Genomic DNA, 23,210 nt, shown 5'->3' with positions numbered 1-23,210 from the left:
GAAGTTGTCTAACTCTGCATTTAAAATATGGGTGAATTTTACTGTATCTAAAATATACCCTAATCAAGTTGAATTTTTTAAAAGATCTATATTTCTAGGATAGTTTTCCTGGTAGATTCCTCCAGTTTTGACATGGGAATATATGAATTTTTATAAAGCCTCTTCCACTTATCTCTTTGGAACATATGACTAATATGTAGTAGGCATTTGGTAGTTTTCAGTTCAATACAATACAAGATTTATACAAGCTAAGTATTTTGAATGCTTATTTCCGTAACAAAATTTTTGAAGTCTGGTGTATCCTTTTATACAGAGAATAATTTTTCAAAGTTATGTGACCATTGCATTAGAATTTGTTTCCTGTTGACTATATTAAATTTTGACCATATGATTGCTTTGTATGTATTTTCTTCTTTCAGATTATTTATCAAATCTTTAGCTGTAACTTCTTTGGGGGTCTTCTAGATGAGTAATTATTAGATTTTTAGATTTCATAAAATGATAAAATTTTCAATTAATTTTACAAAGGAAGAACATCAAGAGAAAAAAGTCATATTGCCTACAATCATTATTTTAACAACGAAAAAGTAGAAAAAATATATATTTTTAGGTAAAACAATTAAGAAAACCTAGACATATATTATTAATCACTACATACTAGACATTGCACCTAACATTTAAATATGTCATCTAATTTAGTTTTCAAAATAGCCCTGTTTATACCCATTTTACAAAGGACTCTGAGGCTTATGTCAAGTTTAACTTGGTTAGAACAGGATGTCTAATTTCAAAGCACATGCACATGACATAGCTTAGTCACTCTTATAATGCAGAACAATTAACCTAAAATGGTGACTTATAATTGCATTTTTTAAAAATAAAAATTTGTCACCATAGATCTTTATTCAATAGTGCAACATAAGCTCAAATAGCTTGTATAGGTATTCATTTTTTCTCACACATAGTTTTACAGAGATTATGAATAATCCTGTTAAAGAAACAACCTTCTTAATGTTCTTTCATTCATTTGGAATAGTCTGAGTAAACAGATAAAAGCCTCATCCAGTCTTTTAACACCTTGTTCTGGTTAAGAGAGCATAAGGTGGTAGTATTTTTGTCTAGCCATCTAGACCTCACAGGGAGGGTGCAAAAAGGTACTCCAGACTTGGCTTTCACTCCTATCCAGGATATGATGTTTGATAATCTAATCCAGTGACAGTGATATTATAATCCACATAAATCAGCACATACTTTGAAAATGTATAATGTCAGTATCAAGTTGCTTACTTTTTTCTAGGAGTTTTTTTGTGGTAAAAAAATTACCTTTAAACTTCAGTTTCAGTAATGCTTTTTTCACTTGCCAGCTGTGTACAGAAATAGTTTAATCTCTGAACCTCTGTCTTTTCATCTGTTAAAATTAATAAGATTAATAAGTATATTTTCATGTGCCGACTCATATGGGACGGTGTAAATGAAAACTAGAAACTAATGGACATTTTATGTAGGAAGGCTGTCAGGGTTTTTAGAGTAGGATAAAGGACATGATACACTATTTTAGATAGATTGATAATGTTGTTGGATCTGAGTCCAGGTTGATGGGAGTGAGACTAGAGGAAAGGAAGGAAGGGGACAAGATAATAGGTGAGGTTGGTGACATGGCACTGGAGATGAAAATGTAATCAGTCATTTTAGATGGAAAAAAAATCAATATTTCGTGGTGATTGATGATGAGAAGGAGATATTTGTGTATTATTTTCCACAGTCTGGCCTAAGCATTTGCTATATACAGTCACAGAGTTGTAAGGACCTCTGGGAATTGATAGTCTTTTGGATCCAGGTAGGATGCTGCGTGAGTTCAGGAACATAGAAATTTCGGGGTAAGTGCTGGTTGAGTATTAAGTCAACCTATTCACTTGTAAGCAAGTTGAGTCCTTCCATGTCACAGATATGAGTATTAAATATTGCTATATAATTTTTATGTGGCCATCATGAAATTTATTTAGGATCACTGTACATCTGTACAGTTACATGAGTGTTTGGAAAAATGGTAATTTTAGACATTTGGAAAAATTATGTTTGCCTCCTAATAGGGCTAAGTATGGTATTTATTATTAAAAAAAAACACTAACGAAACATTTGGCTTTCAGATAACTAGCATTTAGTTTTACATGGTGCTATTTCTGGGGGGAAAAACATACCTGAATCTTATGTACCTAAATTTGAGTATTTGTTACAGGCTTCTCATTTCTAGTTATTGTCAGTGTTCAAACAATAGGATTTAAATATAATTTAGCTGTGAACTAGGGTAAAGGTTTTTTTTATTTTACAACAGCTGTTCTCAAACCTTAGGTTGCACCAGAATCACCTGGAGGACTTGTTAAAACACAGGTTTGCTGGGTCCCACCCTAGTTTCTGATTCAGTAGATCTGGGGTAGGGCTGAAAATTTGCATTTCCAACAAGGTGATCATGCTTATGTTAAGAGCTTCTGTTACGTAATAAGGAATAAGGTGACTCTGGGAAACCACAATTTAGCTTCTAAAAAATAGCTTTAAAAAATAGATTAATAAAAAATATATAACCCCTAAGAAATAAACTTAATTTGCATAAACATAGCTCAACTCCAAATCCCTTTAGGATATTTAAATTATAAAGTTTCTGTTATAGTCTTCCCTAAAAGTTACTGTTCTTATTTATTTAGCAATAGAACAAATTAGAAAAATATATTTAAAAATGCATTAAAAACATAAATGCTCTCTATTTCCAACAAATAGTTGACTGTTTAGAGGTATTTGTTACCTCTAAATATGTAATTAATTTACCCAGTACTTTCCTTGAAGTTAAACATCAGACTTAAATTTTTAAAAAATTTAATAACGTGTAGTGAAAAATCCCAAAACCCATTTATTGAAAAATGGATAGTTTTGTTTTCCAGTGTCTTTATCTCCTCTCCCCCTATCAACCCCATAATTCCCTAATTTTCAAAACCTCTAACCCTTGGAGGATCAAATGTGACAATATGGTTAATGTAGTATGTCAACCCAAATTAGTTTCAGTAATTTTTTTAAAATTTTATATTTTTTAGCTAATGGGAATGACAACAAGAAATTTAAAGGAGATAGACCTCCCTGTTCACCTTCCCGTGTTCTCCATCTTCGCAAAATTCCAAGTGATGTCACCGAAGCAGAGGTCATATCATTAGGTCTACCATTTGGCAAAGTAACTAATCTTTTGATGTTGAAAGGAAAAAGCCAGGTATGTAATATTTAAAAATTCACCCATAGTGATTATCTCTGGGTATTAGTGTTAAAGATGATTTTTATTTTCTTGAACTTTTCTGTACTTTCTAAATTTCATTCTATTTACATGAAGTAATTTTTAAATTAGAATTTTTTTATATGACAGGAAGCAACAAACAAAAATATTAGCACAGCAAACAGGATTATTTCTTATTCATTGACTTGTCTTTTTCCTCCTTAAAAAAATACATTTTATATTCTTAATTACAAAATGGTTTATGAAAATATCTTGTGATATATCAAGACCCTAACAGAGAGGATATAAATTATACCTCATTTGGCAAATTAAAGGACATTTAAGATTTCTAAAATCATATAAAAATGTTTAATATGTTTTAGTTGTAGAATTAATACGTACTGTGTTTCCCCGAAAATAAGACCTAGCCGGACCATCACCTCTAATGCGTCTTTTGGAGCAAAAATTAATATAAGACCCCCGATTAGATTAGATTAGATTAGATTAGATTATACCGGGTCTTTTATATTAAAATAAGACCAGGTCTTATATTAAGTTTTGCTCCAAAAGACGCATTAGAGGTGATGGTCCAGCTAGGTCTTATTTTTGGGAAAACACGGGAGCTTCTTTAATAATTTGAAAGAGACTATAAGAGGTTCCTCATTTCAGAAGTTAATCAGTTTTTAAGATGAATAAGGAAACTTGCTTTGGTGATCATGACAAAAATATAATACTTGTCATGTTGATTTGAATAATCACGTCCTTTCTTGTTCCAATTCATACCCCAGTGGGATGCATTTTTTAGTTCTTTCCTAGTTTTTGCTTGTCCTGAAAATCTTTTACTCTGAGCATTGCTGAAAAGAAAATGACAAATCCGGGCCCTAGACATTGTATACTACATTGTGATAAGTCCCTATGTTTCTTACACTTTTCTTAAATAATAAACTTAAGAAACACATTATAAATATATTTATAAATAAGTTGATTAGCATTAGACTTGCTAGAGATTGGATGATGATGTCTGTTTCAGGCCCCTATCATTACTAAACTAACATCCCTGTTTAATTCAAATGTGATCAATAAGAGCTATAGAAGTTAAATAACAACTCTTAGTATTCAGCCCTTGTTGTGTTTACACATATATGTTACATCTTTTGGAGATAGTGCATGTACTTAGATCTTTATTTTATTTTAACACAGTTGCCACTATTGAGAGTAGTATGGTTTGCGTGATTTGAAAAGAATCAACATGGCCATGTCTAATGGTTGTGAGATATCTAGCAGCCATGTGTCATCTATATTATCATGTTTCAGTAGTATATGCAGCGTCATAGTTTCCTTTGTCTCTACTGTTGGTTCTGGGTTTATATTTATCAATAGTGCTAATGAACTGTATGTTAATTGCTTGTGTTTTGATCATAAATTCTGTTTGAAAAATATCTTATTAGTAATATATACTTCAGCAAGAGGTTCTGCCATGAGTCACTAGAACTACTTTCAGGAGTAATCTTTCCCATGGTACTTGGAGGTGTGGAGTGTTGAGGGCACAGTGAGGATTATTTTAAAGAGTCTTTCTGTGGCTGGTGACCTTTGATTTTCTTTCCACGCACATTATGAAAATTGATCCTTTTGACTAGATAGTTTAGAAAAACATGAATCTTTTACCAGACAACATATGGAATAGTTATTTTTACATATGAATTTTTAGGTTGTATATACTTTTAGGAAACACTTCCCATGACAAGAATCATGTAATATTTCAAAAACATTGTTTAGCTTTTTCTTTGTGTGACTGATGTTAAACACTGAGTTAGTTTTTAACATGTAATAAGGAGTTTGCAGAAAGATACCCTCTCCCCATATAATGATTATTAGAATACATTTTACAAATTTTTTGTTGAAAAGATGATTAAAAACAAGATAGGAACTATTCCTATAGCTATTTTTACCTTGATCATTTTTACCCTTTCTTAGAAAAATTAGAAAAAGTATATTACTAGTACAATTAAATAGTGGATTTAAAGTACATCATGGATGTTTATACTTTTTAGGTAGTATAAATGACTCGAAGTCTATTTTATTCCTTGAAGATAGTGAACCTTTATTTATTTATTTTGGATCAATTAATTAATTAGTGGTATTTGATCAACTCATCTGGCTAACAGTACTTACTACTTCATAGGATATTATTAGTTCATTTAATTGATTCAGTTAAACATTATATTTAACATTTGTCAAGTTAATAATATTCATTTGCCTGTAATATTTGCCAAGAGGAAACACTTGCCAAGTAAGGTAACTATAAACTTAAGAAAGTTTGATTTATAGATACTTGCCATTTCCTGTGTTCCATAAATGTTACTTAATACATATTTTATAAATAAATTGTAAATGTTTTATACATTATTTGAATTGGTTACTGTGTGCTTGCTAATTAAATGCTCTATTGTAGTAAAAAATATATATTAATATAGGATTCTCTCCCATTTCCCTACTTTGAACAGTTGAGCCTCTGGACTTGCTCTATTTAATTGTTTTCTTAAAGTTATTTTATAAAAAGATAAAGAAGAACAAATCACTTTGCCCGATCTCTGTTTGAGAATGTTTTTTAGAAAAGAACTGTTAAATCCCAATACCTGAAAGCATCGATTTATAGTAGCGATGCACACATTTATTTTTGCCTTTTAATTATTTCTAAGTGTAGGACAAACATAAATAAAAGGAAAAACAAAAACCACATAAAATCATTTCATCATCTGGCAATTTCCCAACCCCAAATCCTTTACTGAACCCAACTGTTCAAATATGTTTCCAATTAATATCAGTGATATACATTGAAGCAAAAATCTTTTCATCCCCTTGAGGGCAATATTATTTCTATTGAGAATGCATGAGTTTAGAGCAAGCTAGAATGACAAAGTAGTTCTTAGCTGCCTTTCAAAAATAGGAGCTTTCACTTTACCTTCTTGTGTTTATTGCAGGCTTTCTTAGAAATGGCTTCTGAGGAAGCTGCTGTTACTATGGTGAATTATTACACTCCTGTTACTCCTCACCTTCGAAGCCAGCCTATTTTTATTCAGTATTCCAATCACAGAGAGCTTAAGACTGACAATCTACCTAATCAAGCTGTAAGTATTAAAGGCATTTATAAAAATAGTTATAAGAACACATGATGTAATAACTTAAAATTAACTGTGTGTTTTTCAGAGGGAAAAAAAATCATGTTTTTCTTCATCTTAGAATGCTTTATTAGTAAAGATTGTATGTGTAAATTCTTACCTGAGGCTTAAATATAAGAAAGTAGAGCCATTTAGAAACATGTTTGAAGTTTGCAGTTACGCTGTTAAAAACGGTAGATAGTAGTTTTCCCTTGAAACTGTTCTCATGAGAAAACAATAACATCATTATATATCTTAAAATCTCAAGTGTAAGGAACTTGAGAAGTCAATTCTTTCTTTTTACAGAATATATAATAAAGGCATTAAGAAGTTGAGTGGTGCTTCTGTTGTGATGTTAAGTAATTGAGATGTTAATAAGAATTTGTATAGACGTGTTCATTAAATGATTTATTTATGATTTCAAGATAAATGTGGAATGTAGAATATCAATATTTCTTACCTCATTTTCTAGTTTTTATTTTGATAAAGTTCATGTTAATCTTTTGTGCCTCTCCAGGTTGATTTTTAAGTAGTTAAAATAGTAATTTGAAGTTACTTAAGGATAGGAAAATGTTATCCATAAAACAAGTACATTTTAAGAAAGAGGTTTTGTTTTTTTTAATATATTAAGAAAATGTCCCCTCTACTCTTGCTCTAGGCAGAAGAACTCCAGCTGTTTGATTCTGTGTTGAAAGTTATTTATAATGCAAGCTGCTGAATTTAAATTACAGTTTTCCACATTTCTAAAAACAGTGACATTTCCTGTGTATAATCCTTAACTTGTTTTAAGAGATATTAATGGCATATAATAAACTATATAAACTTAAGAATAAATGAAATATTAATATTTTTAAATAGTGTAGACTTTTTTAAATGAAAATTTGCCTTTTAAATTACAAATAGGATATATGCTCATGGTAAAACATTCAAACAATCTAGAAAAGTAACAACAAAAAGCAATCCAAGTAACAAAACAAAAAGCAAAGATAGCTAACATTTTGGTGTGTGCCCCTTGTCTATTCAGGTGTATTATTGTCTATGTATATAAGTTTACACCGATGGAACTCTATAATGTTTTGAAAGCTATTATTTTTCACTATAAGATATCATAGACATTGTTTCATGAGAACAAATACAGAATTATGTTATCATTTCTAAATGACTACCCAATACTCCCTTCTATAGGGCAGCTATAATTACCCAGTTTCTTGATAATAGACATTGAGATTGTTTCCAATTTTATGCTTTTACAAATAGTACTGTAGTAACATTTTTATATATCTTAGCATACTTGCAACATTATCTTATTAGTTTACATGTCTGGCAGTGATATTGCTGGGACTAAGCATATGCATATTTTATATTTTGATACATGTTGCATAATCGCTTTCTGTAAAGATTATGTGCCCACTTAGGGTGCTATTTATAATATATGAGCAAACAGTTTTTCTGTCTTTGTTAATACGATAGGTAAGAAGTTAGATCTTATTGTTTATCTTACGTAACTTATATTCAATAACTTGTAAAGTATTTATAGTGATTTCTGTTAATGTGGGTTTTTCCCCATTTTTTTCAATTGTGAAATACATAACAAAACTTATCATTTTAACCATTTTTAAGTGTACATTTCAGTGGCATTAAGTATATCCACATTGCGCAACCCATCACCACCATCCATCTCCAAAACTTTTTTATCTTCCCAAACTGAAATTCTGTACCCGTTAAACACTTAACTCCCTACTTCCCTCTCCCCCCAGCCCCTAGAAGCTGCCATTTGACTTTTTATATAACATTCAAATCTCTCAAGACATTACAGTTTCGGTACCATACTCATAAACCTAGCTTAGTAAGATTTTGTTTTTAATGTTTTTTTTTTTAACCTATCTTCTCCTACTTTTTATGTTTTAGTTCTTATTTTAATGTGTACATCTTTTTTTATTAGGAATGTCTTGGTGATGGGGCTTTGGCCTTTTTTTACTGCCAGTGATCAGTTTCTGCTTTGTTTTTTGTTTTGTTTTGTTTTGGTTTTTTTTTTGGCACCTCTAGTATATCGAACCAAGCAAGCTTTGTTATTTTTTTGTAACCCATTTATTATCCACTCATAGGAAACATGTCCTTTATCACATTCTAGTTTTCCATACACGTGCTATCCCTACCTTACAACATGCCTATATACACCTGTTAGCCAGGCATGCACATTTTCCTTGCATGGCCCTGATCTACCCTCACATGTAAACTGCTCACGTGGTATGTACTCTGTGTCTAATTGTCTAATTTGAACTACCTTTTGGATTCTTATCTGTTCCATTCCTGTTTCAATGTCCCTGTGGCTTAATATACGGCAAAGCCTCGTTCTTTACTCTGTGTCTTTTCTGAAATTAACGGCTTAATATATTTTGTTTATTTCTCCAGATATATTATAATTCTTTTGATAACTTCTATCCCCAAAAAGTACAATTGAGATTCGTTTGATTTTATAGATTAATTTAATGATAATTAACATTTATATTGCTCTCTGGTCCTTTTGAGTAGGAAGTTATGTTTTGTTTCCTATCATTCAGTAAAGCTTTTCATTTTCCTTTATGTAAGTCATGCAGTTTTCTCATTAGTATGATTCCTGTGTTAGTATAAGTCTTGAAGAAGAAATAAACAATTTAATAAAACTCTTAAAGACTGGATTATTCTAAAGAGGAACAGTGAGAAATCCCAGTTGCTTGGCAACCAAAGCCAGCCCAAATGACCTAGTTTATTCTTCGATAGCCTTGATTTCTTCCCAGTACCCTTTCTATTTTGTTATTTTTGTGCAATTTCTATGCATTGATGTTTCATAAAATATAATTTTTATTTTTTTCAAAGTTCTTCACCAAAGCTGAATTCAAAATTCAAGGTACCTGATTGCATATATAAAATGTACAGAGTGTCTTTTATTCTGACAGCTTTGGGAAGCTGATAAATTACTGTTTCTCTTTTGTTCTCTGAATAGCAAGATATCCTAAAACATGGACATAACTTCTTTTCTAGCTTATGGACATATTTGCCAGAGGGTTAGGTGAATATCAAGTATTTTTGTCCCTTTACTTAAACTAAAATTATAGTTAAAATTTTAGATCATATTTTGAGGTACAGCATTTGAGAAATGGTTGTGTTAGTAGCAGTCATTATTGTATAGACAGTTTTTTTTTACCTTATAGGTGGAAGTTTATAAATATGCAAAAAGATGACCATAGAAGGATTTTTTTCTAAAATACTTTTCCTAAAAGGTCATCAAACTAAACCCTTAAGATCTGTGCATTTTATTGAATATTCATTTTCATTTCAATCTTAGAAATGTCTTTTTCACATTAATCAGGCATGTTTAAATTTTACTTAAAGTGTATTTTCCTCCCCCACCTTAAGAAAATATTTGGTTTTATTTATCATCTTTCTGCTATTTCTTTCATTAATAGTTAGTGTAACCATTCCAGAGAGTTTGTTAGTGAAACATTTAAAAATTATCTCCCATAATGGGAATTCTGTGTCATAATTTTTAGCATCCAACTCACAAGACATTATGTCTTCTGTGTATTTAAAATATCTCTTCATATTAAGAAGACCTTTCTCACTTTTCTTTTCTGACTTATCTGTTCTCCATAGAGAGTACACCTCAGTTTCATTTTTTTTACTTAAATGTTTTTGCCTAATTAAAAATTGAAACTCTAGAGTTACTTATAAAGTAAAGCTGTCTTACTTTTTGAGGCGTTATTTTCTCAGAATTTTGTTGTCAGAAGTGTTGCTTGCATGCTTGCTACTGAGAGACTGTTGTGCTCAGTGCTCTATGAAATACTAATACAGAGTACATTAAAAACTCTGGAATGATTAGGACAATATATACCATGGCTTCTCATATTCTCCACTGTGGATATGCCAAAGAGGAAGGAGTGAAGAGGAACAACAACAGTAATACTAGCAGCAGCAAACATATCTATAACAAAGGATTGATAGAATTATTAGAGGGATAATGAAGTAAAGTCAGTGAGGTTACGTTTTCTCTCAGTTGTACAGGCTTAATTTGATAAGATTTAATCATCCTAATCTGAGAGGAAAAGGGACCATTGTTCCACTTAGACTCTCACTCTCACTGTGATAGTGTCTTTTCCTGGTCATTTTAGAGTGTGATGTCCAGTATGGTAATTGCTACCTACATGTGGCTAAATTTAAGTAAATAGAAAAATAACAAAATTTAGTTCCTCGGTTGCACAAGGCACATTTCAAGTGCTCAGATAAGTTTTTACAGTGACAGATGAATACTATAATTAGTGGGGTGATCACATTGTAGGGTATAAAAATGTCAAATCACTATATTGTACACATGAGACTATTATAACTAATATATTGTATACCAACTATCTGTAAAGAAATGTAAACATCAGAAAACTGCTCTGGAAGAAAAAAAGGTCATACGTCATGTGCCACTTAACGACATGGATATGTTCTGAGAAATATGTCATTAGGCAATTTTGTTATTGTGTATAGTATATCATAGGGTATACTTCCACACACCTACCCGGTGTAGCCTACCACACTTAGGCTCTATGGTAGAACCTATTGCTCCTACGCTTCAAGCCTGTCAGCATGTTACTGTACTGAATACTGCAGACAATTGTAACACAGTGGTAAGTATTTGTGCATCTAAACATATCTAAACACAGAATAGGTACAGTAAAAATACTGTATAAAAGATTTTTTAAAAATGTACACCTGTATAGGGCACTTATGAATGAAGTTTGCAGGACCGGAAGGTGCTCTGGGTGAGCCAGTGAGTGAGTGAGAAGTGAGTGGCTGAGAAGGACATGACTGTACACCACTCTAGGCTTTATACACACTGTACACTTAGGCTATACTAACTTTATAAAATAACACGAGGTTAAATCAAGCACAAGAGAAAATGATGCAATTAAGGGACACAGTAAATGCGGTGAATGAGGCTATACTGGCAGCGTAACACACCATACTGTTTTACAGCAAACTTTCTTTTAATAAGTAGCCAAGAGTACACTAAAATCAATAAAAAGCTAGTATAGTAAATAAATAAACAAGTAACATAGTCATTTATTATCATTACCAAGTATTATGTACTGTACATAATTGCATGTGTATACTTTTATATAATGGCAGTCCAATAGTTTTGTTTACACCAGCATCACCACACACGTAACACGTGGTGCTATGACATTATGATGTTTTAGATATCACTAGGTGATAGGAAGTTTTCAGCTCCATTATAATCTTTGTATGACCACTATCATTTATGGAATCTTTTGTAGACCTAAATGTTGCTATGCAGTGCATGACTGTACATATGTATAAAAGTGGGAGTTGTTCAGCTATTAAGCATATAGAAAATAAAAGATGCCAATTTTCAGAAAGATACTTCTTTTAATGTTATTTATCATAGCAAAATGTTAGAAAACCACTTATCTCATGTTAGAGTGATGGTATCATAAAGTAAAAAATTAAAATCATGAAACAAAACAAGAAATGTTCATTTAAAACAACACACAAAGTACTGTGACCTTTAAAATTGCAAGTGAACACAATATGTGAAAATGGAAGTAGCTACTTTGAAGTTTATTTTGTGGCACAAATATTTTACTAATTGTCACCATTCTTAAGCAATAAGTATAGTACAAGATATTGATGAAAACTTGAATTTAATTTCAGTAATCATTAACCATGTTTTTTTTCCCTTCAATTTTCCCTCCTTCACCTACTTGATCTTATAAGTAATTATTTTAAAATTAGAAAATGGTTGCAGATAAACTACAAACAACTTTTGATTTCTTGAGGCATTTTGGGGATAAATTGCTAATCTGGTCTGCATTGTGTAATACTTTCAGCATGTATTTCCTATAAACAGGGACATTCTCCTACACAACCAGAATAAGGTGCTCAAAATCAGGAAATTAACATTGATACATTACTTCCCTTCTGTCCTCAGTCCCCATTCAAGTTTACCACTTGTCCCAATAACATTTGTTAAAGCAAACCAAACATTATTCCGAATCACGTGTTCTGTTTAGAAGTCACATCTTCTTAATTTTCTTTAATCGAAACAGTTCCTCAGTTTTTCTTAGACTGTCATGACCTTGACACTTGAAAATTACAGGCATTTTATCTTCTAGGATTTCCCTCAGTTTGAGTTTGTCTGATGTTTCCTTGTGATTAGATTCAGTGTATGTATCTTTGACAGAAATATTACAGAAGTTATGTGTGTTTTTTTTCTGATTGCATCCTGTCAGGTGGGACGTAATTTCAGTTTGTTGCATTACTGGTGATATACTCTTTGATCACTTGATTAGGCTGGTGTTTGTCTGGCTTCTCCACTATAAAGTTAGGACGTACAGGGAAAGAAGAATATTTGGGGGCAAATACTTTAAGGCAATGTAAATCTACTGTTTCCTTGTTAACTGTCAGTTTATATCAGTATGGAGTAAAGATCTATTTTATTTGATGAGTTATTATTTGTTACAATTATTACTTTTTGATTTTCAAATTGTCCTGTATTTGGCCAGTGGGAGCCCCTTCAGGTTGTTTTCTATGTCCCTTTGGCATCTTCCTATCATTCTTTGAACACTTCTTTGCATTCTGGTAAAATAAAAACAACAAAAACTCATAAAAACAAGAACTTATATCCTCAACTTGTGCTTTCCTTGCTCCAAATCTGGAACTAGACATTTTTAGCACCCTGGTTTCTTTTAGTAGAACATGATATTTAGAAACGCGTCTGCCATCCCATGCCAGGATGTCCCTCCTTTGAATTAATTACCTCCTTGCCCCTTCAGGCCCTCATAAACCTCTTGTTCTCTATACTCAGACTGTCTTCACCACATTGGCTCTCTACTTCATGTGGACCCCTTCGTGACTCTCCTTGGGCTCTGGCACTCCTGGCCAGGTTATACTCTGGATGCCTTTCTTACCCTCTCATGCTCCTCAGGTTCTTATATCCAGCAGTGAGCAACCCCCACTTATACTTTCCTTCCTTTGTTTGGGCTCAGGTTCCTCTTGCCAGACAGCCCTGCCACGTGGATGCTCTCTTCATGCTGCTCAGGCTCTGATTCTCCATGCTACGATGTCTTCCTATAGAGATGCCCTTCTTATTCCACTCTGAACCACCACAGCTCCTCTCCTCCTCCATATGTACTCTCTCACGTGCCACCCAAAGGCTTTAGAACTCAGTTGTTCAGAGCGGGGGTGGGGTAGACAAGAGGAACTTGAATAGCTTTTTAAGTGGTGTTTAATGTTACCTACACGTTGTCTTTTTTCCTATTGTCATTTAAAATTATGAATAAAAATATCCAAATTGTCTTTTTTTTGCCATGTATTTTTTAATTTCTTGGAGTAAATTTAAGTAACTATCTTAAATATTGTGTCGGTGTGATAAGAAAGCAAGTCTTTTGACTCTTGATTATATTAGGTTGGTGCTAAAGTAATTGCGATTTAAAAGGTTAAAAACAATTGCAAGCACCGCAATTTCTTTTGCATCAAACTAATAAATTTAGGATATGTGCATTCAGAGAGAGTAGATATGTATGTTTTTATTTATAGTACTTCGTATTATTTTACATTACCTGATTTTTAGGATTCATGTAAAATTCTTCTGTGTAACCAAAAGTTCTTATTTTGGATTGTTCTTTAGAGAGCCCAAGCTGCACTGCAGGCTGTCAGTGCTGTCCAGTCGGGAAGTCTGGCCCTGCCTGGAGCTCCTACCAATGAAGGCACAATCCTACCTGGGCAGAGCCCTGTGCTCCGAATAATTATTGAAAACCTCTTTTACCCCGTTACTCTGGAAGTTCTTCATCAGGTAAGGAGGAGCAGTCTTAGGAAAGCAGAGTCAAATGGGACCTCAGTAACTTTAGATATTTTATATCTTTAGTTTTTTAGCTGGTCGATTTTGGTTGATGTATTTGTTTAAATAATAAAAATTCTTCAGCATCCTATTTCATGCAAGAAGTAGTATCAATCAGAGATCATTTTTGACAGCCCCCTTTTACTAATTTAAAGACCTGATTTTAAAAAGTGTCAGACATTCTTTTTTTGTATGTATATACCTAAGCATGAAAATGAATAAAGCATAGACTCCTATTAAAAGCATTGGTAGAAGTTATTCCTGAGAAAGTAACATCAATATAGAAAACAACTAATTTATTCCTAATAACTCCTTCTTACATTTGAGTATTTTTATTTTAAAAACTCTGAAAGGAAGGTATGTAATAACTCCTTATATGTAACATGGATGTATCGTGTTAGTGACCAATACCCAATGTAGCTTTCATAGACTACCCATTAATATGTCTAAAGTGTCTTGATAAAAGGCAGTCTACCAAATCATGGCCTACTATGAATATGTAGAATTTAAGGACTGGAAGGTCACCTAGTTTTTGTAATTTTACAGTGAATAAAACTGCAACTCAGATAATTGATGCATTGAATATTATAGAGTAATTGAAGAGTCAACTAAAACTCAAGCCTTCTAATGTGAAGTCCAGTGTTTTGTATGCTTGTTATATTTTTAACTAACACTCCATATATACATACCCTCAAAATGTAACATGCAGTTATTTCGTTATCTGTAACATAGAATATTTGGCATCTAGCCTAAAAACTTCAGTTAGTGTTTGTCCCGTTTAGCTATATATTAATTCCATTTCATTATACTTGTCAATATATACATTACAATATTAAAACACTAAGATATTACTTGCTTATTTTCATATTTATATCTATATATATTGCCAGCATAATACCAGGCCAGTCCAAAATTATTTAACTGTTTTCCTAATCTTTGTATTTGTTCTACTAAGTGGAGAGTTATAAGGGTGTGTGTGTGCATGTGTATTTAAGAATTGAAATGCATCTTATCCTATTATCACATTTTACAAATGAGGAAACTGGGGCTCTTGGAAGTTAAGTTACATTTCCACAGTCATTGTACCAACTGGTAATAGAGCTGGGATACATTTCCCAATACACGTTCTTCGCCATGTGTGTAAATATCAAAATATACCATTTATTAGGCCCACTGTGTTCCCTATGATTGTTTTCTGAGTACCATTTTCTAAGTATGCATTAGTGAGGCATTTTCTAGGGAGGGCTGTAACAGTAGTATCTATAGCTACTGTTTTTCCCTAAAAGGGAATTGTTTGAGTGATTGGATTCTTTGTTCTGGTAGATTTTCTTCTCTTCTGTTTATTCCACAAAGTGGCATTGAGCCCTCTGTGATCCATCCAGTGTTTGTTTGTATGTTTGTTTGTTTTTGCTACTGTAACATTGTAGCTACTAACTTACAGTTTTACAAAAGATATTCTTGCTCCTATGGCTCAACATGCCCTAAGTGGCAGTGAGTTTAGCCAGTATCATGTGGTCCTGTCCTATTATTCCATTTGTCTGCCTAAGAACAGTAACAAACTTGTCTCTCTCCCAAGAGATTATGGGGTCCTTCAGCTAAAGAGTAATTCTGAGACTCAATAATAGCCATCAGGATAGGACTCAGCCTTTCAGGTATAGCGCTCCCTTGTTTAATGCTCCTTCCCATTGCTGTTGGAATCAATCCAAACTCCTTACCAAGGCTCTTAAGGCCCCCATATGCAGACCGCTCCCCATTTCATTAACCTCATTTCCTAACACTTCCTCTGCTTATTTAGCACTCTTTCGTGGCTTTGATCCTCTCTCCCCTTCTCTCCAGCTTATTCCGTTTCTGCGTATCTCCTATTTTGTAGACTTAGAACACACTTCGCTGAGGTAGTCACTTAGCTGAATTCTGCGTCATTCCGTTTTCAGCTTATTATTCACCTCCTCAGAGAATCTTTCTCTAATTACGTTAACTAAGCCCTCTCCCCCTGGCACGCTATCCCATCAGCCAATTAAAGTATCCTATAGCGTAATGATTAAGGATACAGAGTCTGGAGCTGCTTTGAATCCTGGTTTTACCTCTTACTGCCTCTATAGCCTTGGGCAAGTAACTTACCCCATCTATGTCTTTCACGTATTTGTATAATGGGGATAAATGAAGATGGTCTCTATTTTATACCTTCATTGTGAGGATTACACGAGTTAATGCATTTAAAGCACTTAGAACAGTGCCTGCTACATATTAAATGCTCAGGAAATTTTAGTAATCGTCAGATGCTAGTAAATTGCACTGTAAGAAACTGATCCTTGCTTTTGTAGTCTTGTGGGTAAGATACAATTTCATAAGTTAATAGCATAAAATGCAATGAATATTGAGATGAGGAAATGCAAGGAAGTGTGGAGTTACTTGCAACTGTTAAAATTAATTAGAGGATTATTTTATATTCTTAGCTGAAGAATTGACATTAGCTAAACTGCTCTGTAACATCTGTAGGAGCTAGTGTTTTTCCTTTAGCTCCTGGTAAGAGGTTGAGAGTGACCGAGGTGGAAGTGGTGCTATTTCAGATGAGGAAAGGTAGGGGAGGTGTTTCCAATATGATGACATTTGAGCAGGGGCTTGAAGGATGTTAAGGTGTAAGTATTGTGTGTATGTGATAGAATAATAATCCAGTCAGAAAGAACAAGTGCAAAATGCTTAAAATAGAGGTGTGCTTAATGTGTTCAAATATCAGAAATAAGGCTAGTCATTGGAGTGTAAAAAGTAGGAAAGCCATGAGTGGTAACAGTCAGAGAAGGGGTCGGGAGCCAGATGGTACAAAGCCTTTATAATCTTTATACTGAGTAGGACGGAAAGCCATTGGAGGATTTTCAGAAGAAGGGTGAGATGATAGATTTATGTTTTAACAGAATCGTTCTTGGTGCTGTTAAAAATAAACTGTAGGCACAAGTAGAGGCTCTTGTCATAGTCCGTATGAGAGATGGTGGTGACTCGGGTAAGGACATGGGCACTGGAAGTGGTGATTATGGACATATTTGGAAGGATTTGCTGGTGGGTTGAGTAGATGTGGGTTATGAGGAGAAAGAGCCACCAAAGAATGTATTCCAGATTTGGGCTGTGAGCCTTTAATGTAAAATAGAGCTATCTTACATCAAAATAGTAAAGACGGAGGAGAAAAAAAGATTTGGGGGCAGGGGTGGGAGATAGGGCAGGAATCAACAGAGTGTTTTCGACATGTTAGGTTTGATATACCTATTAGACAGCCCAGTAGGAGATGTTGACTAGACAGTTAGGAAATAAGTCTGGATTGGGTAGAAGAATTCTGGACTAGAGATTTGGTGATCATCAGCTTGTGGGTGGTGGTTTAAAGCCATTGGATTGAATGGCGTCACCTGGAGAGTATTTGCAGATAAAGAAGGCACTCATTGATCATTATGTAATCTCAGTCCTGCATATTAAAAAATTCCTTTGTACTCTGAAGGAGTAATTCAAAACCGTATTCTCGTGTAATCCATTACTTCCAAGTATTGTTATGTTATACATGGGGACATTTTATGAATGTCCAATAGACAAATCTCTTAGGACAAAGGATTATATTTTTGAATTGCAGACTAAAGATAAATAACTTGCAAAAATCAATTATTATGGTATTAAATAAAGAATCAATACTAGTAATATAAAATTCTGGTTTTTAAGTCATACTGTTTTGTTGGCTACAGAAACTATTATAAACAAGTTGTGGCCAGTATGCTTGATAGTTTTAAAAATTCTAATATGAATATGCTTTTTATAAGTGAATGCTAGTGAACATTTTTAGTTTCTGGCAAGTTCTTCTGTTATAAAAATCACACTGAAGATTAATTTTACCAGAATTTGATCTGGTAAAATTAAAGTCTGAAAAGATGCAATGCACAGGAAATATCAAGAGTTGAATTTACTTGTCTATGTTTATGATAGCAAAATAAATATATGAGGGAAATAGAGTCAAAGACCTTATAATCAATAAAAATAAATCTATATATGTTAAACTTTACTGAATGTTAATCTTTTGAGGCCAAATCTGTGTAAAATTTAGTATTTTGATAATTATGAAAAAAATGTTAAAAATCACACTTTAGGCTTTTCTAGATTCCTTAATGTTGATGCTTGCTTACTTTATTCAAAAGTATCGGGTTGATTATTGTAGCTACTCTCTCAGTAAATACAATCCAGGGGGCTCTAGAGAGCTATCGTGGTTAGCCAGTTCAGTCAGTTTATGTTTTCTTAGCACTTTCAGATAAAAAACACACAGCCAAACACAGCTGTCAGTAAGGATGTCCATCCGGTTACTGTTCAAGTTAAATGAGAGAAGGAATCTAAATACTAAAAAATATGAAAGTTAAGTGGAAATTAGGTTCTGTAGCAGAATTTGATATAAAATTATCCTAAATTTTAGAGCAAATTATATGTTCTTATTTATTAGTGAGATATTGTACATCAAGAATATTTATCATTTTTAAAAATTGCATATTACCGTGACTCTCCAATTAGGTCTCAGAGTATAATTCTTTATAAATTAGTAAAAAGCATTTACTCTGTACCTCTTAGGTGTCAGGAATTGTACTCAAGAAATAGAAATGATTAGGGCGGCCCGATGGCTCAGTTGGTTAGAGCGCGAGCTCTGAACCACAGAGTTGCCGGTTCAATTCCCGCATGGGATGATGGGCTGCGCCCCCTGCAACTAAGATTGAAAACAGCGACTGGACTTGGAGCTGAGCTGCGCCCTCCACATCTAGATTGAAGGACAACAACTTGGAGCTGATGGGCCGGGAAAAACACACTGATCCCCAATATTCCCCAATAAAAAAACAAAAACAAAAAAAAAGGAAATCGAAATGATTAAGGCAAGACATACACTTCAAGGAGCTTTTTAATTAAAGGACACAGATATGTAAACATATGTATTGTGCAAGATAAGTAAAACAAGATAAATATTCATATGAGGCCAAGAAGGGGATAATATTTGGGAAAGAGAACTAGCTATTGATATTTGGGGGAGGCTGAGAATTTTCTGGTGGCATTAACTCCCTTCTCTGAACTGAGTTTTGAAAAAGATAAATGAAAATTTACTAGGTATTAGGCACAGAGTTCCAGGTAAAGGGAAGAGACACACGTATAGGCATAGAAGTATGAAACCTCTTGGTGTATTTGGAGAACTATAGACAACTGCATATTGTTTATGTAGATGATGTGATAGAAAAAGTTTCAGGAGATGAGATTGGAGAGGTACACCAGGGCAAGATTGTGTGTGGTACACCATAGAGCTTGGATTTTACCAAGCAGGTAATCGGGAGGTAGTGAGGAATTTTAAGCAGTGAAAAATATAATCTGATTTGTTCTTCAGAACACTCACTACCTGTGACTGCAGTACGAAAGAGGGAAGTTAGGCAGTTATTATATGTCCATTCATATATATATATGTGTGTGTGTGTGTACACACACACACACACATATATATAAAGTCTTTGCTACTCATTTATCGGGTAGGAAAAAACACCCAGTTGGTGCACTTACAATATATAGATTAGTGTGTGTGCGCATGCACGTGCAACACCACAGTATCGCCAAGGATGAAAATTAAGAAAATATAAGACCTTTCCCGAAGAACGTTTATACCTACAGTATATCTTAAAGAAAGATACAACATAAAATTCAAATTATTTGAGTCAGCTGAGAAGAAGGTAAATTTGGTATTTTTTTAAAGAATATTATCTAGGACACAAGGGTGTACTGAGAAAATACCTGTGACAGGACAAAAATTTTCATTAAAAGAAAAAAACAAAAAATTTCTTATTGTTCAAAACACAGTTAAATGAGGATTAAGTTCCCAAAGTTCTAAATCCTGAAATGTGACCATAATGAAATTACAGTTTTTTTTAAAGTTTCTAATTTCAATAAAGAACTTTCAGACTGTCTAATTTTTAAGGAAGGGCATTTTCTAGTAAGCCCTTCCAAGACAAATTGGTTCCACAAATCTTACAGAATGATATTATTTCCTATAAGATGTGTTTGACTCTAAGCTAATTCTGTGTTAAAGAATATCATGTCCAAAATGAGTATTTGGACGTTAGGATACTTTATTTTTGGGGGCGGGGGTAAAATATACATAAATTTTACCATTTTAAGTATACAGTTCAATGGAATTAAGTACATTCACATTATTTTGCAACCATCACCAAACACTGTGTATCTCTAGACATTTTTTCGTCTTCCCAAACTGCAACTCCTGTACCCATTAAACAACTTCCCATTCTCCTCTTCTCTCAGCCCTTAGCAACCACCATTCTACTTTCTGTCTCAAATTTGACTAGTACTCTAGGTTCCTCATACAAGTGGAATTATGCACCATTTGTCCTTCTGTGATTGGCTTATTTCATTTAACATAATCTCTTCAAGGTACATCCATGTTACAACGTGTGTCAGAATTTCCTTCCTTTTGTATGTATATACCATATTTTGTCCAGTCATCTTTGGTTGGACACTTGGATTGCTTCCATGTTTTGACTATTGCAAACAATGTTGTCATGAACATGGGGTGCAAATACCTCATTGAGTCCCTGCTTTGAATTCTTTTGGGCATATACCCAAAAGTGGAATTATTGGATCATATGGTAATTCTAAGTTTTTTTGAAGAACCGCCATAATATTTTCCATACAGCTGCACCATTTTGCTTTCCCACCAAGAGTGCTTTTTTCCTCCACATCACCCCCAACACTTGATATTTTCTGGTTTTTGTTTGTTTGTTTTGATACTAGCTATTCTAATGGGTTTGAAGTGATATCTCTTATTTTTTTTGGATTTCCTTAATGATTAGTGATGTTGAGTATCTTTTCATGTTCTTATTGGCTGGCTGTTCAGTTATCTTTTTGGGGGAAATGTCTATTCAAGTTTTTTGCTCATTTTTAAATTGGGTTTTTGTTATTGAGTTGTAGTTGTTCTTTATATGTTCTGGATATTAACCCCTTATCAGATACGTAATTTACAAATATTGTCTCTCATTTTATGGATTGCGTTTTCACTCTGTTGATAAGTGTTCTTTGATACACAAAAGTTCTTAATTTTGATGTAGTCGAATTTGTTTTCCGTTGTTGCCTGTATTTACTTTAGGTTAGTTTTTCTTCATCATTCTTTCTGATAATTAAAAAGACACTCAGACATAGTATTCAATAATAGCAAATTCTTACCACCATAAGGAATACTTACCTTTTGATTCTTAGAAGCAGAAGGACAACTTTCTGGCTCAAGATGCAAATTTAAAATGGGGTATCAGAGGAAAGTAAAATGCATTACAGTAACCCCAGCCATGAACATTTGTGGTGGTGAAGTAGAACAAATACTGTAAGAACATTGGTAACCAGGGATCTGTCATTCCGTACTGTACTCTGTTTATTCCTCCTGCAAAGACACTTCAGGAGGCCTTTCTTGACAACTCTTGTACCTTCCCAACTTGCGTTCCGGTTTCCTTTTTCTTATACCTTTTTCTTTTTTTATATTCATAATACTTCTTTGCAATCAGACATTGTTATTTATTTGCTTATTTATTGTCCATCTTTCCTGATAAGGGCAGCGGCTCTTGTCACTGTTTTGTTCACTGCTGACTTCCTAGTCCTTACAACAGTGCTCTGTGAATATTTGATGAATTAAATAGAGCAGTCTCTTGAACATTTTATAGTTTCTGTGTCTATACAATCTCAAGAAATAGATGCTGATTTTCAGGATGAAATATTTGATCCATATGACTCTTCTATTTCTGTTCATATACATTATAACCCCACTATCTTACAATGTTAATTCCTGTTGTAGCTTCCTGTTTTAGTATTGTGCTATTTATGACATGTTATAAAATAGATTAAATATTTGCATGCCTATTGGGCTAGGCAGTGTTTTAAGACATACATGAGTGTTGAAACTTTAACATTTTAGGCTTGATTTAAGTCGTTTTGGTACCAAAAGTTTCAGTAGAGGAAATTAGTTTCATTTAAATATGGTATTCATGAATCAAGTTGTATGTATAAAGGTATGTTAGCCTAATTTTTTCCCTAGATTTAACCTAATGTAAACTTTTTTTCAGATATTTTCTAAATTTGGCACAGTCTTGAAAATTATCACCTTTACAAAGAATAATCAGTTTCAAGCCTTGCTTCAGTATGCTGACCCATTGAATGCACAATATGCCAAAATGGTAATTATCTTTTTTTCATTTTTTAATTGTTAATCAGTCACTTCATTGATACTGAAGGAAACCATCATGTCTCCCTTGTTCCAGTTTACCATGTGTTCTTTTAATTGAAGTAAAATATACATCATATAAAATTTACCATTTTAAAATATACTGTTTCATATGCTCTTTTATATAGTAAGGTAAAAATTACTTCTTCTTTCATATGAAATGGTTGCAAATCACCTATTATTTCTCAGATCTCTCGGACTCATTTCTGTCTGTCATATTTAAAGTCTAAAATTGAGGACAGTGCTCCTGATATAATCTGACTAATAAAGAAGAATTATCTTTGCCCTATACTTTAATTTACGTCTATTAAATTAGCCAAAGATTGATTTCACTATTTTTGCAATCATACTCACTGTTGTATCTTATTGAGCTCTGAATTGGTGAAGACATTAAATCTTAGGAAATATGCTACTGTCAGTTTATAGTTTTGTTTGTTGTTCTTTTTTAGTACATGAGTGTTTGATTTCTGACAAGATATAAAACTTCACATTCACCCATCTCCTATTGAGATCTATCCTAACCCAAATTCTGTCTTGTTTTGGTATCTGAATTATTTATAATTTGTTTTCAAAGATAAGGACTAAAGTTTGCAGTACTTTTGTGGACCATGCAGTGTCTGGCTCTTATTTAGGGATATAGCCTTT

General features: G+C 33.2%; 1 protein-coding gene across 7 annotated transcripts in view; it reads left to right on the top strand.

Annotated features, from left to right (window-relative positions):
* The window catches only part of PTBP3 (polypyrimidine tract binding protein 3), a 99,016-nt gene that overhangs the window by 49,562 nt on the left and 26,244 nt on the right, over positions 1–23,210 (top strand). For 4 of the 7 annotated variants that reach the window (XM_033123002.1, XM_033123001.1, XM_033123004.1 and 1 more), the window contains 4 exons: positions 3,084–3,253; positions 6,235–6,381; positions 14,087–14,251; positions 22,408–22,518. In XM_033123002.1, coding sequence (XP_032978893.1) covers positions 3,084–3,253; positions 6,235–6,381; positions 14,087–14,251; positions 22,408–22,518 — 593 coding nt within the window. The remainder of the gene's footprint in view (positions 1–3,083; positions 3,254–6,234; positions 6,382–14,086; positions 14,252–22,407; positions 22,519–23,210) is intronic. The other 3 variants (XM_033123007.1, XM_033123005.1, XM_033123006.1) reach the window with 1 other exon arrangement.

Source organism: Rhinolophus ferrumequinum, chromosome 12, assembly GCF_004115265.2.
Source record: "Rhinolophus ferrumequinum isolate MPI-CBG mRhiFer1 chromosome 12, mRhiFer1_v1.p, whole genome shotgun sequence".
NCBI lineage: Eukaryota > Metazoa > Chordata > Mammalia > Chiroptera > Rhinolophidae > Rhinolophus > Rhinolophus ferrumequinum.
The sequence above is the reverse complement of the archived record's forward strand: the minus strand, read 5'-3'. Positions and strand labels throughout refer to the sequence as shown.